The sequence below is a fragment of the Vigna umbellata genome, chromosome 1 (assembly GCF_029865625.1).
Source record: "Vigna umbellata cultivar VRB3 chromosome 1, Vumbellata_1.0, whole genome shotgun sequence".
In the NCBI taxonomy this organism is placed as follows: Eukaryota; Viridiplantae; Streptophyta; class Magnoliopsida; order Fabales; family Fabaceae; genus Vigna; species Vigna umbellata.
In genome coordinates this window covers 8,391,087-8,409,663 of record NC_142165.1, presented here as the reverse complement: position 1 = coordinate 8,409,663, position 18,577 = coordinate 8,391,087, and the positions used below count along the sequence as shown (strand labels likewise).

Genomic DNA, 18,577 nt, shown 5'->3' with positions numbered 1-18,577 from the left:
TTATGTTGAAAACCATGATTATAAAATGACAACGGAGGGAGAAGAGGAGGCAGGGACGGGACATAGAGAAAGGGTTTGGGTGGGTGGTGTGGGGGGTGGGACATTTGGGTTGGTGGAGAATGAGTTTTTGTTAAGCTGATCATGGGTTACTCATTGAGTCAACTTAACCCAGCTCATTTATTAGCAAGTTGAAAAAATTTGAATCAGCTCCACTCATCACAGCGGGTTAACTCACTAGCTCACTTAATTATAAGTTTTTTTTAAATAAAAAATTATAATTTTTTAATTCAAATCTAAATAAATTTCACTTTAAAATAATGTTAAACTCAAAAGACAATTCAAAATAAAAACAAGCATAATCCAAAAACAAGCACAAAAGATGAATAAATAAGTTCTTAATATTGATAATTTTTTGGCTTAATACCCTATTTTGTCCCCAGTTTCGTTTGAAAATGTCAAATTAGTCCATCCTTTAAAAAATGCGTCAATTACGTCCTCACTTAATAAAATTTGCATCAATAAAATCCCTTCCGTTAAATCCGTACAAACGGCGTTAATTATTTTTCTCTTTCTTTAATTAACGCTGCTTGTACGGATTTAACGGAAGGGATTTCATTGATGCAAATTTTATTAAGTGAGGACGTAATTGACGCATTTTTTAAAGGATGGACTAATTTGACATTTTCGAGCGAAACTGGGGACAAAATAGGGTATTAAGCCTATTTTTTATATCACTTGAACATCTATAATATTAAAGTTTTGAATGGATAAATTATAATATTTTTCTCTTGAAACATCTTTTTTTTATCTCATCTACAATATAATAAAAAAATACTAGAAACACAAAATAATACATAATTAAATTAAATCGGCTCACCACGGGTTCAACCCGCGTGAGCCGCGTTAAAAACTAACCCACATAAAAATTACATTTTTTTCAAAAATCCAATGTGAGTCAGGTTGACTCGCAGGTTAGAACATGTTTTTACAACACTAGTTTTGTTATCTCATATCTATCACTAAAGAAAAAATCTATCATTATCCTCGTACTCAAACTCAATAAGTAGTAAGTTCTCGTATCCATTTTCACTTGATAACAGGTATATAAATGTATTTGTGTCTATACACACTATTTCAATATCAATTAATTACTTTCATAAAATAATAAAAAATCATGCAAAAAAAATATATAATATTATGAAATATTCAATATCAAAAAGATATTCTATAATATTAAATATTTAATAAAAAATTATAATTGTATACCTTTCAAACTAAGATACCAACTAAAAGTTTAATACATTTATTAAATTTTGAATTATTAAAATTTAAAAATATATTTAAAAAGTTATAAAAAGAATATAAATATTCAAATTAAAAATAATTTAAATGTCTCTTTCCCTTCTTAAAAATGTAATGCATTTTTTTTATACATTAATAAAAATTAAAATACACCACTTAAATAAAAAATAATTATACAAAAAATACAAAAATAATATTTTACATGATAAAAATAAATAACAAGGTTTAACAGTGAAAATTATTAAATTTATTAGAGACTTAAAATATAATTAAGCCAATAAATAATTAACATTTAATTTATATCTGAATCAAAGCTAAATAAGATATCTCAATTTAAAAATTTAAAATAATGAATTTATGAATTTTTTTCTTTAATAATCAATATATATATATATATATATATATATATATATATATATATATATATAAATTATAAAAAATATTTAGTGTAAATTTTATTAGAATTAATATAATATTCTCGCATTTTAGATTTCATGTTTCTTTTGTCATATTTTAGACTTTATCATAATGTATTATCTTGTTAAATGCTATAAGTTCTTTTCTCTAAGAAATTGATAAAATTATAGTGAAGAATTATATTAAATTATATATTATATATTTTATCTAAATAAGTATGATATAAAATATTAATTTAAATATAATAAATTTATAATTTATTAAATTATTTAATAAAATATATAATTTTATATGTGTATATAAATAATTTTGTTTCTAAGATTTAATTAAAATCTTGTAGTAAAAATCAATTAATCTTAATTTATTTGAGAGGAAGTTTTGGAGATTGAGACTTTTTTTACTTTTACTTTTGAGAGAATTTCTTAAACAGAGTTATTTTAAGAATGGATTAAGACTGATGCATAAATCATGATAAATTGACAAGTCTAATTGTGAGTCTTAACCTAGTCTTAGGTGACACTGACTGTGTGTTATGGAAAGTCCACGCCAACGTTATAGCCTCTACTCTTTTAGAGTCCGTTTCTTGACCGACACAAAACCAATGTTAATCATAACTTAGTAGAGGTTTTTTGTCATTTCGGTCGGTCTTTGGCAACACTATTTTCATATTTTCTTGTATGTGAGTAACTTATAAGAACTACCAACACATCTATAACTAACTTAACTTAGGCCAAACACCAATTACAAAGAAAATGAAATCTGTCTCTATCACAAACCAGTTCAAAGATGACTTTTTATGCATTCAGATATTGTCATATCTCAACTTGTTACGTAACTCAACACAAGAAAACTTAGTAGAAAGAAGGTATAATTATCGATGCCAGTTTCTTTCTCACCTCCCATATATAGAATATCTAAGACAAGACCCCATTCCAAACCCTGCATCAAAACCTATTAAAAAGAAACACAACCTTGTTATTTGATGATTACTACATTGGCCATTATCTCATACATTTATATTGCTAACAAGGACCAACTGTTATCTCTTTTCAAAAAGCAATGATAATGCATATATATACATTATAATAATGACATAAATTACTCAGAAGGAGTTGTAGAAAGTACTTTAGATAAGAGAAATTATTATCTTGATTTTATTCCTGGCTTACATAGCACTTTATCATTATTTCTGTGGCCTTACAAAGAAACAAAATCATTGCCATTGAAGTTGTTTCTTTGTTATACTGACAAGTGCTAGTAGCAGAAAATTTATGGAACATAAACAACAACGGGGCTCCTTGCCTTAAGAGTGCCATCATCCCAAATCAAAGAAAAAGAAACCAAGTCTGCATTAATGCTTCCTTCAATCTTAAGGGTAAAAGACAGCTTCTGACCCAACGATGAGAAGGCCAAAACATTTGGCACTACTTCGACCTTCAAAGAAGATGGATGTGCAGTTATCGTGGCCCTATATTTGGATGTAACTGATCCAACATTTGTAACAGTTCTAACAAAAGTGACATTGTTGTGGCTTGAGCGAGGGGTTGATAGAGCAAAAGATGGGAGATTAAGGTTGAAAACAGACTCTGTATTTGCTGATGTGCAAATTATATCAGCTCCGGTAATTATTCGCAGCGCTGATGAATTGTAACCTTGTCCACACAGAAAACTAATATAATCATATTCATCAACATCATAAACTAGTCCAGGATTTACTGCTTTCAAAGGATTGAGTTGCCCCGCACCGTAAGAAAATTCAGCATCTACATTCAGTGCAGGATTCATAGGAGTAGCTGCAAATAATGAACGAACAAATTTGGTCCTTAACATGTATACTTCGCCATTAAGTTTTACCACAAACAATTCAAGTTAATCTAGTTTTTTTCCAACAGAAAATGTACTTTAAGCTGGTTTCTGCATAAGGTTTTAGGTTATCATATCTTCTCTTTATGTTTATACATTTTTCCTACATTTTTAGGGGGTTATAAAAGGTTGATAACTGCATTATATTATATAAATACCAGTTGTCATCAACGCGGATTTTATAGCAGCAGGAGACCAGTTGGGATGAAATGATTTGACGTAAGCAGCTGCTGCAGTAACATGAGGGCATGCCATTGAAGTTCCAGATAATATACTGAAATTTGATACTCTTTTGTCTCCTTTAAAGCGAGAAACAGGAGAAATCGGAGGCCATGCAGCCAGAATTTGAACTCCTGGAGCTGCTATATCAGGCTACAACATCAGCAGAAAACTTATATATATAAGCAAATAAGCTTTAATCGGTTGGGTTGATTTTACTTTGTAGCATGATGTTACCTTAAGAATGTTTGGAGTGACCATATTTGGACCTCTCGATGAGAAAGGAGCAATGTAAGGGGCTGATGAATCTTTTCCTTCGTAACTCTTGAATATGGTAGCTGCTGGATTACTACAATAATCGATGACATGACATATAAATTGATAAAAGTTATACAGCACTTATGTATGATCTTTGTAGATTGATGAAAAGTTTTATACCTTGTTGACTTTAAATAAGAAGATACGGAATTCCCATCACTTGCGGTGATGCGAATCGCTGGCAATGCAAATACACCTGCCCCAACTAAAGGCAATGTACTACTGAATATAAGACCAGCAGCCCCAGAAGCAAATCCCACATATTGAGAAGGAGTATAGCCATGACACAAAACAATTTTCCCTTTCACCAAAGCTCCATCCAAAGAATTTTCACGGCAAAACCTAAGCAACGCTAATGTTAGAATGGACTTTTGATTAGTAACATAGGGAAAGATTAGTAACAAACTGCCCAAATAATAAGGTTAAATTACTTTTTTTAATTCCTTTAATTATTTATAAAACTCTATTTTCCCTCTCCAGATATGCTCAATTTAATCACTTAATTTTCTAACAAAAATCAAATATTGTCTTCTCCATCTAAATAATAAAGTTGATCGATCGTATAAAGAATAGGATAAACCATACTTTGTGACTATCTGAACTATACATAGATGCAATTAAAACACCACAATAATTTAATAATTTTTATTTATTAAGAAAATTATTTATGTTTTGAAATTAATTGCATCTAGTGAGGTTCAGAAACTATCACTTGAATAACTAATATTAATTAAATTTAATTTACTAAAATTTAATTCAAGTCTGATGATTTTTTTTATATTTAAAAATGGAAACGTTTTTTTTCTAAAAACTAATTAGTATTTATTATAGCGACCGTTTTAAACTGTCATTGTGTGTAATTTTTCTTTTATTTTTTAAAGAAAAATTATAATATTATTGTTGTGATAAAATTTGAAATCGTTATAAGTGTTAACCCATTAATTCAATATTGCTTCTTCAACTGTGTCAACTTGTCAACTTATTTAAGAAGATTAAGACACCAAATTGAACCCTTTAGAATAAATGAAGTATATTAAATTTTAGAAATAAAGAAAGAAAATAGAAAAGAAATTTAATCAGATCATTAAAATGAGATATTGGAAAGTGTTGGTACCTCGATGTGGATCTATTAAATCCTGCAGCCGGTGCATCTCCCCCATAAATTAAAGGGTAACTCTTCTGTGGACTAAATGTATTCAGTGAAATTCCCTGCATATGTTGAGGAAAATCTTTTATGTCACGTTTTTAATATTTTAAAAAATAAGTAAAATAATTAAAGGGATAATTACATGGAAGATTCGGCCATTGCCCAGTTGGAGATTGGTTAAAAAATTTCTGTCTATGGTGGAAGCAGCCACGGAAATTATCCACGGTGCAAGATTTGACATTGTGTAAGGTTTTGAACCCGAATTGCCTGCAGCTTGGGAAGTTAATATGCCTCTCTTTATTGCATGGAAGGCTCCTATTGCAAATTCATCTTCAAAATATTTCAGGTGTTTGACGTGTTTATGTCCCACTGAAAGAGATATAATGTCAACACCATCCATAATGGCTGCATCAAATCCTGCAAGAATGTCAGCAGTTCTACAACCATTTGTCCAACAAACTTTATACACAGCAATACGTGCTGACGGAACTCCTCCTCTTGCTGTTCCTAAGCCAAGCCCAAACAAACTTGCATTCCTAACAGGGTTTCCAGCAGCTGTTGATGCACAGTGAGACCCGTGACCAATGTTATCAGTTGGAGATATGATGTCCTCTTGGGCGAACACACCATCAAGACGAAAATATTTTGCTCCAATGATTTTGCTATAAACAAATCATTAGGCAAGCATTCATGATAAGTAAATCAATGGTCAGTTTTATCTTTTAATAATTATTATGTTGAAAATTTTATTACTTTAATTTAGGTATATGTGTTGTAGCATGTTATAGGAAAATGATACTTCAACAACCATTTTTGACAACATTTAGACATGCGCACACGTGTCAAAATCTGAGTGGTCCATTTTCATTTAATTTTTCCAACTGGACCACTCAGATTTTGACACGTGTGCGCGTGTCTAAATGTTGTCAAAAATGGTTGTTCAAGTGTCATTTTCCCATGTTATAACAAACATCACTTACTTATTGCAAGTGAAGTTATGACATGTTCCTTTCCATTTCTGTGGTGGAGGACCAAAGCCTTCGTCGGTGAAGCTTGAGGAATTAGGCCAAATTCCACTGTCGAGTACTCCAACGATTGTGTTACTTTCTACCTTTGTTCTTTGGACATTTTCAGGGAAGCCAAGAAAGTCCCAGGACCTTGATGTTTGGACACTGTGGACTCTATTTGGAATAACAGAAACCACATCATCCCTTCCTGCCAAACATTCCAAATTTTCACAAAAATGTATACATCATAATTAGTTACATATATAGACTTAATCATAATAAAATTACCTTTCATTCTTTCTGATTCTTCTTTGGTTAGTCTCGCCACAAATCCATTGAAACTCTTGTAGCTGTGAACCAAAGTATCTGGTGCAAGTTTTCTGGATGGATATATGCCATTTCGAATTTTAAATTATGAGTTAGCTTAGTTGTAAAGTTAGAAGAGAAAGTAATAGAAATTGTGGGTTCCATTCCCTCCTCAAATATTTGGGAGTTATAAGATTAGTTTAAAAGATTTAGAAAAAAAAGATAAGAGATTCCGAATTTAACTTTTTCACTAAGAAAATACTAATAATTAATAATTATCGATAAAAAAAAGAGTTATTTTAGTTAAAACACTCTTATTTTATATGTAATAGGTTTAAAATATTAGAATTGCTCTTCTTTTGGAGCATTCTATTTCATTCGTTTTTCGTTTACGGCCTTCAAAAATAAGTCACAAGATTACTTGGATTTGTAAATGTTACGCAGGCAAACAGAGAACTATTATTAAATAATGTTAAACTAAGCCCCTTAATAGTGTACATCTGCTCTCTAAGTTGAAGTGGAATCAATCAAAGCCTACGAATTTAAAATATGTCTGGTTTGACACATTTCTATAACTAATTATAATTTGTTTTGTAATTATGATTAATTATTTGAAAATTGTATATCCGAGCTCACAGGTTCATATATATTGAAATGATTATATATGTACGAAAAAATATGAATCGAGTGTTATCTCCAAACAAAGCAACATTTATATAAAAGCTAACATTTGAAATATAATAAGAAACGAAAATAGGAAGCCATTTTTGATTAATGTTCTAATGAAAATTGGGAGCTAGAATTGTGTAATAATATATGACCTGCTGATGACACTTTGAACCATACTAGTATGCAGTGATTCTGTGAGTTCCATGCCCTTCGGATATTCACCCATGTAGACTATGTAAATCTGTATTAGATTAGAATATGACCAAGATAAATTAAAGAAATAAAGATAAATTTAAAATAATAGTCCTACTAGGTTTAATTCATGTGGATGCTTAAACATCGATACTATGTTCAACCTTGCATAAAGTCATTTTTAGGTTAATTTGTTTATTTTAAAAATAATCCAAGCTCTTCTTAACTTGAAAGATTTCCAATATTTTTTTATAAAAAAAATGTATCATTAGAATTGTTCTAAAAAATACATGAAAAGATAAGAACGTAAGAGTAATTTATGGAAAGATAGAGCTTCTGAAGTATTGTACACAATTAGAAGATATAGCTGAAGTATATGTATGGAAAAGTATATGGTATATATGTTATTTACCTTTCGATCATCTTTAGAAAATGACGGAGTGAGTAGCAGAGTGCAGGTAAGAATTTGGAGAAGATGCGACAACCCTAAAGTCTTCATCTTTAGTAATCTTCACAAAAAAGATGAATGTGTTTTCAACCTCTTTCAACCTGTGAGTAAATTAATTTGGAATTGGAAATTGTAAATAGAAGCCTACAGTCATGTACATAAATAATTGGGAATAAAAACAGTAACAATTACAAAAAGTTAAGATGAAAACATATAGACATATACATTAATAAGAAGAACATCATACTAATCTTTGTCCTTTAATTGGAATTGGAAATTATTGTAAATATACATTATTCCTAACATTTTAAATTATTGTAAACTTTGTCCTTTAATTATGTATATGTAAGTATCAAAAGACGTTAACATGTCACTACGGTTTTAAATTATTTCTAAAATGCACATATTTAAAATTATTTTTAATACAATGACCACTTTATTTTTTTCCTTTATTTTCTCCTTTTGTACTTATCTTCATCTTCCTCCCCCAACACCAAATCCTCAACACTATTTACGTTTTGAAAATCGTCTCTTTCTCTCTCTCTAAACTTCTGCACTGTATTAAGAGTGAACTAGTCACCAAAATTATTAGGGATGATGTTAATCTTAATGTTTGCCGAAATTAAGAGAAAGTAATTATATATGATTTGGTTCATTTTGAGAAAAAAATAATTATCCAAAATTTTAATATAAAAAAATGTCTGCAATATGATGAGATTTTGTTCAGATGAAAATTATAAAACTGCAATTTAATGCGAATATTTTTAAGATTAAAATAATCTTATTATGTACTGTTTCACAATTATTTAACTTGAAGAACTAGTAAGGATTGAATTTAAAATACCGAATAAATAATTAATATAAAAAAGTATAATCACATTTTACTGCTTTACGTCACTTATCAAGCCAAACCAATGATAGAAATTGCATGGTTTGAAAAAATAAATAAATACAATTTGATGAAGTTTGATTTTGATGGTTTATTATTTAGTGGTGTTCCTATTTCATCTAATAGACATATTAAAAACAGGATTTAATAACATTAATTATGAAATAGTCGAAACATACATCTGGATCATGTTTACATATCATAACAAAATATCACTAATTCTTATAAATAGAGAGAGAACCTTGTTATTCAAGCTTATATATGAAAGAATGGAAAAAGAGCATTCTTATAAATATACAACCCAAAGAAAGAAGCAATAGAAAATTATTGGAAGAAAAAAAGATTATAAATGAATAAGGTATTAGAAATAAGAATAGAGAAGGGACATACTCAACTTAGTCGACCACACATGTTTATCTTTCTTGAGTGAGAAATGATGTGAATATAGAAACACTCTTTCTCACCTTTTATAGCCACTACATTGGATGCCATCATCATGCTCCACTTTTTGCACATTTAATTTTATAAGAACAAAAATTAATTTCATAGATCTTTAAAGAAAAAAGAAAAAAACTTTTACACTCCAATAGAAATTGGAGTTTTATCATTGTGATATAAGTGTACTTCTTTCATATTTTATATATTAAGTCCTCTTTGTTAAAATAATTTTTATAAGTGTACATCTTTTTACTTAATATATATATATATATATATATATATATATATATATATATATATATATATATTATATCTAGCTTAGTTTTGTAAAATTAATTTATGAAATAAGATTTTTATTCTTTTATAAATCATAATTTAATTTGAAATTGAATTTCCAATAGTTGAATAAAGAAATAATGCATTATTTTCTATTTTTATCTAAAAATGACGTAAGATTATGCTAACCTAACGTAATCTATATACCGTCATCTTTGGCTTTTTTGACTGGTAGGAAAAAAAATCCAGCTAACTACAAACTTTTGCTCTTAGCTTTATTCTCTCTCTTAATCAAACTGGTTTGTCCCTCCTCATGTGACACTTGGAGTCTCCAACACCACACACTCTTCACTCTGTGTTACCGCGCATGAGACATAGAGTGTCATTTATATAAATTTTTTTTTTGTAGAAATATATGTCTCATTTGAAATTTTATGTATCATATCAAAAAGTACTTATAAATTTATTATTTTAAAGTTTTAGATTGAAGGTGAAATGAATTTCTTTTATAAATTAAGAATTGAACTAAAATAAAATAATTATAAATCAAAACATGGTAGTATTGCATGATTAATTCAAAAGTCGAAAATTCAATGTTTCTTTTAAGACAATAATGTAAGAGATATAAATTGGAAATAGAGAGAGAACCTTGTTATACAAGCTTATGTATGAAAGAATGGAAAAAGAGCATTCTTATAAATATACAACCCAAAGAAATAAGCAATAGAAAATTATTGGGAGAAAAAATATATAAATGAATAAGGTATTAGAAATAGGAATAGAGAATGGACATAGCACACATGTTAATCTGTCTTGAGTGAGAAATGATGTGAATATAGAGACACTCTTTCTCACCTTTTATAGCCACTACATTGGATGCCATCATGCTCCACTTTTTTCACATTTCATTTCTAAGCACATAAATTAATTTCATAGATCTTTAAAGAAAAAAGAAATGACTTTTACACTCCATATTGGAGTTTCATCATTGTAATATAAGTGTACTTCTTTCATATTTTATATATTAAGCCCTCTTTGCTAAAATAATTTTTAGAAGAATTTCTTTTAATTGGTGGAATAGAAATTTTTTCTTCTTTAAAAAGATATCCATCATTTACACATAAACCTTGTTGAGACTTATGCAAACATTTTTCATAAATAGTAGAAAAATTAGAATTTTAAGAATATAATTTAGCTATGTTATTAAATCAAAGAATTTAGGCTCCATTATAGCTAAAAGATGTTTCTTCTTGAGTTGCTCCAAATACTTTAATCATTTGACATGCTTATTTTGTAATTTGTGTTGACCCTTCAAATATTTGTGTAACTCATAGTCATTATGAATGACAAATTTCATTGAAACAAAGTAATGTTTCCAAGTTTGAACAATTTTTATTAGAGCATAGAACTCCTTACCATAAGTGGGATACTTACGAGAGGTAATATGAAGTTTTTCACTAAAATAAGAAATTGGGTATCCTTCTTGCAATAAAACTGCACATATGCCAACTCTCTTAGGCATCACATTCTAACTCAAAAGTTTTGGAAAAGTTTAGTAAAATTACAATTGGTATCTGTCGTAGTGAGTTTCTCTTTGAGGAGATCAAAGATTTTTTGTTATTTTTCTCTCAATTAAATGTGATATCTTTCTTCACTAACTCATTAAGTTGTGAAACTAGACTAGCAAAGTTAGGAACAAATCTTTTATTAAAGTTTGCTAAACTATTAAAGCTCATAACTTCAACATTCTTTGAAACTGATCAATTTGGATGACCATTTTGGATTACTTTTATTTTCTCAGGATCAACATAAACCCTTTATTTATTGACCACAAAACCTAATAAAATGATTCTATATGTACAAAAAGTTATCTAAACAAATAATTGATCCTAAAAATAATGATATATACTCTTACTATATACTAAAATGTCATCAAAATAAATCACTACATATTTATACAATTTTTTTTTCTACAGGAACATAATATAATATTTTTTTCTACACAAATTATTAATGTATTGATTGTTGCTCAAATATTTTTCATGTGTTTATTTTTATTTTGGTTCAAATCATCATTCATGTTTGTCATCAAGTGCAATAGTCACCCGTGACTCGTGTCGTATTCTTGTAAGGCACAGATCTACTTCATATCCATTATCAAAGGAATACAACCAATAAGAAAAACAAAACCAACATGTATTTTTCGACATAACATGTTTGTCATCACATCTATATGTATAACAATGATTAAGTACCCAATGGTTTTATTTATTTTAGTAGAAACTGTCTGTTTTGATTACACAAAAGTGTCATTTTATTTATTTTAAATATAGTGAAAGAATTAATAAGAAATTTGTGTTTTATTTTCTGCATTTTCATACATCCTTTCCCTATTAAAAAATTCATTAATTTTAAGTTGCTGTCAAACTATATTTTATAATAACAGTAATAGAAAAAATTAAATAATATGACAACTTTATAACACAATAATATTCCGTGGGATCTTAACATTTAAAATACAAACAAACTTTCTTAGCAAAGATATATATGATAATAATTAAGTTTGGAAATAGACGGAAGGGACCATTAATTAATTAACTATATTTAATATAAAATAGACAGAACGTTTTAGATTTTTACTTTTTAAGAAATAACAAGAACAATTCAGTTTGAAAAAAAAAATTGTCTTGTTGAACATTTTTATTTTTACTCATCATTGGTAAAATAAAAAATGCATTTTACAATACTTATTTAAAAATTATTTTGTAAGAGAAAAACAGTGGTAGTTTTATAAGTATGTTGGGAAGTTGTCTATGCCAATTCTATTTACAGTGAGTGTGACATTTTATATCAATTATAAAAATTCCATCTATTTATATATTGGTTTAATATTGGTTTAATAGGTTCGGAAGTGTGCGGGTTAGTTTCAATTGGGTCCTCTAATTTTGGGAGTGATCAATTGATTCCCTGTTTTGATAAAATTGAATCAATAATGTCCTTGCCGTTAATCTTAGTAAACGGTGTTAATTTTTTAGGGAGGTGACATGCTGAGGTGGCTTTTAATTATCACATGTCACGATGTGTGAATCCCCGAAACTCTCACTCTCTTGGGAGGCGTTGATGACTCAGAAGAAGACAATTTTGGAAAATCTCGCATCAATGGCATCTCCATGGTCAGCAAATCGACCCAGTTTCAAATCAATGAGGGAATTTGAGTTTGAAAGCTTGGAATTTGAGTCCCCTCTTTGAGAAAAGCCACTTGGGGCATCCACAATAAATAGGTGAATATGGTGAAGACAGAGAGGGTGTGAGGTTGCTGAAGCAGAGTCGAAGGAGGGAAAAATAGAGAATCGGAAAAAGTATATTGAAAGAGAAAGAGGGAGCGAGAAAAGGAAAGGCAGTGTTTGAGAGAGAGTTTGCAAACAGTGGAAGATGGAAGTAAAGTAGAGTGAAGTGAAGGGGAAAGATGATTTACTCAACTGGAATAGAAAATTCAAGAGATTGGAATTCTGAGTTGCCTATTTTGGGTCAGGTAGCTCGTGTCTGCAAAATTGGTAAAATCTGCAAAATTGGGGAAATTACAGAAGGTGTTCGTGGGGTTGTCGGCGGCGAGCGGCTGCCGCCGAACGTTTCTGACGCGACGCAACAGCCTTACCGGTTCTAGGAGCTGAAGTCTTGGAAGGTGTTCGTGGAGTTTCATCACGGCGAGTGGTTGGTGAAGGATCTGAAGACGGCGGTGGCGACTGCCGGCGACTTGACCCAGATGCAAGTTCAGGTGGAGATGGTGGGGAGCCTTCTTGGGGTGGCACCACCTTCCGTGCCGATGCCTCGATCGGTTACTTTGGCTAACGATGGATTTGTCCTTTAATCATGTATATATACGTAAATGTAACATCCCAAAAATACAGTAATAAACCATACAATAGAATAATCACATTAATTAATATATCAGTTCAGTCTTATACTAAACAACGCACGATCACGACCTGTAACATCCCAATATCTCACACTGGATAATTCATAATTTATATATTGTAACATTACATTTACGGTAATATCCCGTAATCTCACACTTATAAATTCATAGTTAATATATGTCTACACATGTTTTAAACTCAAATTTCAACTATAAACTCATAAATATAATTCGAATTCTTCTAACTTATTCTTCTGTCTCTCTCTTCATTGGCACTGGATCAGACGACATTCCTTCATCTGCTCCCGTATAACGAATTATACGATCATCGCACATACCCAAACAAAACAAACACAAACAAGTAGGGTGAGCTAACATGCAACAAATCATTTATAAAACATGTATAATTACCTTGATATAAACATCATATAATAATTATGTTCGACACCCTCATACCACAATTCCTATTAGACACTCGTCTCACAATACCCAATAGACACCACAATACCCAATAAACACTCATCCGGATGATACGTTGATGAGCGGTCACGGGAGGTTATGCACTTGTAATGACTTCTACTTCTTTTTACAAATACACTTTCAAAATACTTCATACCATTCACAAGGTTAATCCCCTCACTATGTCCAAAACCGGCACATAGACCAGGACCTCCTGCTCCTCTCACCACATAATTCATCCCTCTCTACTTGAGACTAGATGATTATTAGAGTATCAGGATAACCTCCAACTACGGGACCCTCAACATCAACATATACACAAATACCATAATATTACTGAATCTCTCCACGAGACTCATGCCATACTCATTTTCCTCAACTCACATTATACCCCTACAAAATCTCCCCATAATACTCATAACATGTTCAGATGCATAAATTCAAATGCAATATAATAAAATACAATCATCGCATAAATCACACAAACTCAATATATTGCATAATAATTTAACAGTACTCAATCTGTTCAATAGGATTTAAGTTAAAAACTTGTCGAGTAGACTTCCAGGAAAGAGAGGTGCGTCACAATGGACAACTTGTAACACCCCAAAATATAAAACATCTCACACCCAAATTTATTTCATTAATAAAGAAAACATCGTACAATATTACAATCCTCCATTTAGGAGTAACATAGTTCACACTAGAAATACATTATAATTTCACACATAAATAAAACACTCTTAATTTTATTTATGTTTTATTTTTTTTTTCTTAAAATATTCTTCATTTTTCTGCTGCTTCCTCCTTCACTTGAATTGGTTCAGACGTCGTTCCCTCATCTGCTCCCGTATAACAAAAACATTATACGATCATCGCAAAAATAAGATTTTTCCGGCACAAACAAACAAGTAAGGGTGAGCTACCATGCAACATTCAAAGAAAAACATTACACTATTGCTATACGTAATACATTCACCATAAATTCATGTAAAATGCAATTATCATTCTAGACTCTATTATCCGGATATAATGTTGATGGAAGTCTCGGGTGGTCATGCACTTGTGGTGATTTCAACAACAAAAATTTTGGCCAAATATAATATATCATATCACCCACAAGGTTAATCCATTAATGTCTATAAACATAGACTAGGACCTCCTACTACTCTCACCACATAACACATCCTTCTCTAATTGATACTGGAAGATTATTAGAGTTTTAGGATAACCACCAACAACAGGACCCTCAACATCAACATATACACTAATACCATACCAATATAGAATCTCTCCATGAGACTCATATCATGCTCATTTTCCTCAACTCATGTCATACTATTACAAAATTTCCTCATAAAACTCATATCATGTTCAGATTCATAATTTCATATCAACATCATAAAATACATTCAACACAGAAATCATACAAGATAAATATATTACAAACAAATTAACAATAATAAAATCTTACTATAAATAGTCAACGGAGAAGAATCAAATGTTTGACAATCATTAAAATAAACTTAATAAAAACTCTTGGGGAAACAAGAAGTTGAATCTGGCAGAGCCGGTTAGACAACTTCTCATCCTTCCAAGAATACAACGTAATTAAATAATAAGAATAATGACAGGTTTGGGGAAATAAGAAGTTGAATCTGGCAGAGCCGGTTAGACAACTTCTAATCCTTCCAAAAATAAAAACGAATAAGGAAAACAATATAAAGTATGGGGAAACAAGAAGTTGAATCTGGCAGAGCCGGTTAGACAACTTCTCATCCTTCCAAGAATACAACGTAATTAAATAATAAGAATAATAACAGGTTTGGGGAAATAAGAAGTTGAATCTGGCAGAGCCGGTTAGACAACTTCTAATCCTTCCAAAAATAAAAACGAAAAAGGAAAACAATATAAAGTATGGGGAAACAAGAAGTTGAATCTGGCAGAGCCGGTTAGACAACTTCTAATCCATCCATAGGCAATTAATAGCGTACATATGCATAACATAATCAACATCACATTTTACAACTATCACACTTGGATTTAAACACAAAAGCATGTTCTCATCAAAAATTCAAAATCATACAGAAACAAAATACTTCACACTCAAGATTTAAGATCAACCAAAAGCAACATATACAAGACTCAAAATAATACCAAACAAAATGTAACTCCCCTTACCTCTATTCTAGACTTAGTTTCCTCTTCTCGAACCGTTCTCCGGAAACTTCCAGAATTTCCCCTCTTCAACTAGAATTTCCTCCAACTCTCTTCTCTCACAATTTCTCTAGAATTTTGGTGCAAATCTTCAGCCTCCCCCCTTAGCTATTTATAGCCAAAAAATTTTACTATTCATTTTTACTATTCATTTTTTACTATTCACTTTTACTATTCATTTTTACTATTCAAAAATTATTTTTTTATTCACCATTCTTATCTCTAAATAATTGATTCTACGTGGAGTGTCCTCTTCCACAATTTATTTTAATATATTTTTTTTTTAACTATTCACTATTCACTATTCACTATTCACTATTCACTATTCACTATTCACTATTCACTATTCACTATTCACTATTCACTATTCACTATTCACTATTTACTATTTACTATTCATTCATTTTTTTTTTAACTTTTAAAATAAATTCTCAAATTTTTAAACTCCTTCCTTTGAAATTATTATTATTGTTACCTATCATAAATTTTAATTTATTTTTTTTTTTTACCATACTTTTATTAACTTTAAAAAAACTATTTATTAAATTTAAATATTTTTCATGGGTCTTACATTCTCCCCAACAACAAAAATTTTCGACCTCGAAAATTCGACACTTCACAAAAAAAGATGGGGATAAGAATGTTTTACATCATCTTCTAATTCCCAGGTAGAGTCACCTGTTTTTCTATCCCAAACTACTCTCACTAAGTTGATAGTTTTCCCTCTAAGCTCTTTGGTTTTAGTGTCTTCTATACAAACAGGTTGCACTTCTACAGATAGATCCTCTCTGATTTGAATATCTTCCACTTCTAAAATGTGAGAAGGATCATGAACATATTTTCTTAGTTGAGAAACGTGAAATATTGAGTGGAGTTTGGCTAACTGAGGAGGTAACGCCATCTCGTAAGCGACTGGCCCAATTCTTCTCAAAATTTGATATGGACCAATGAACTTAGGAGAAAGCTTCTTCGAACGAAGAGCCCTTCCTACTCCTGTAGTTGAAGTCACCCGCAAAAAGACATGATCTCCGACTGCAAACTCCAATGGTCTCCTTCTTTGATCAGCATAGGACTTTTGTCTGCTCTGCGAAGCCTTCATTCTTTCTCGTATCAACTTTACTTTGTCTGTGGTGTGTTGTAGTAATTCAGGTCCTATCAGAGCCTTTTCACCGTCCTGGTACCAGCATAAAGGAGTTCGACATCGTCTTCCATACAGAGCCTCGTAAGGTGCCATTCCAATACTAGCATGAAAGCTATTGTTGTAGGTGAATTCCACTAGAGGAAGTACTTCATCCCAGCTACCCAGATGATCCAATACACACGTTCTGAGTAGGTCTTCTAACGATTGGATGGTTCTTTCAGATTGTCCATCGGTTTGGGGATGATACGCAGAACTCATTCGTAACTTGCTGCCCATAGCTTCCTGTAGAGTTTGCCAGAATCTAGAAGTGAATCTTGGGTCTCGATCTGACACAATGCTTGAAGGGACGCCGTGCAATCTTACTATCTCTTTTATGTACAGTTGTGCCAACTTAGCCATCGACATTCTCAGATTTATTGCTAAAAAGTGAGCAGTTTTTGTCAATCGGTCAATGATAACCCAGATAGAATCATTACCTCTTATTGTCCGTGGTAAATGGGTGACGAAATCCATAGCAATGCTATCCCATTTCCATTCTGGTATGTCTAATTGTTGTAGCAATCCTCCAGGTCTCTGATGTTCCACTTTTGCCTTCTGGCAAATTAAACAAGCCGCTACAAATTGTGCTACTTCCTTCTTCATTCCTGGCCACCAAAAGGACTCCTTGAGATCTTGATACATTTTAGTCATACCGGGATGTATGCTAAAACGACTTTTGTGCCCTTCTTCAAAGATTAGTCTTTTTATATCTGCATTGTCTGGTACACATATTCTACTTCTGAATCTTAATACATCATCAGATCCCAGCCTAAATTCTTTAGCCTTTTCTGTACCGATCATTTTTGTTATCTTTTTCAAGCCAGGATCCGACAATTGCTTCTCCTTAATTAAAATAAGAAAATCACTAGATATAGTCAGACTACTACATCTAATGAAATCTTCTCCAAACTCCATCTGTAACTTCAGATCTCTGAACTTCTCCACCAACTCTTGTTCTTTGATCATCAAATGAGAAACATGAATTGTCTTTCTACTCAAAGCATCGGCTACCACGTTTGCTTTTCCTGGATGATATAGGAGTTCGAAATCATAATCCTTCAAGAATTCCATCCACCGTCTCTGCCTCATATTCAGCTCCTTTTGGTCGAATAAGTACTTCAAGCTTTTGTGATCGCTGAATACTTGAAATTGAGCTCCATAGAGATAGTGCCGCCAAATCTTCAAGGAAAATACCACCGCTGCCAATTCCAAATCATGAGTAGGGTAGTTCTTCTCATGAGTCTTTAATTGTCTTGAAGCGTATGCCACAACTTTTCTTTCTTGCATGAACACACAACCTAATCCCTGATGAGA

General features: G+C 31.0%; 1 protein-coding gene across 1 annotated transcript; it reads right to left on the bottom strand.

Annotated features, from left to right (window-relative positions):
- Positions 1-2,844: 2,844 nt before the first annotated feature.
- Positions 2,845-9,264, bottom strand: LOC124828449 (cucumisin-like). The gene is made up of 11 exons (XM_088093337.1): positions 9,168-9,264; positions 7,853-7,989; positions 7,401-7,489; positions 6,562-6,653; positions 6,247-6,481; positions 5,409-5,928; positions 5,234-5,328; positions 4,240-4,461; positions 4,039-4,150; positions 3,741-3,954; positions 2,845-3,512 (listed from the first exon to the last, which is right to left on the bottom strand). The coding sequence occupies exons 2-11, from the start codon at positions 7,937-7,939 to the stop codon at positions 2,989-2,991; spliced, it is 2,190 nt and encodes a 729-aa protein (XP_087949463.1). The 5' UTR covers positions 7,940-7,989; positions 9,168-9,264; the 3' UTR covers positions 2,845-2,988.
- Positions 9,265-18,577: the final 9,313 nt, after the last annotated feature.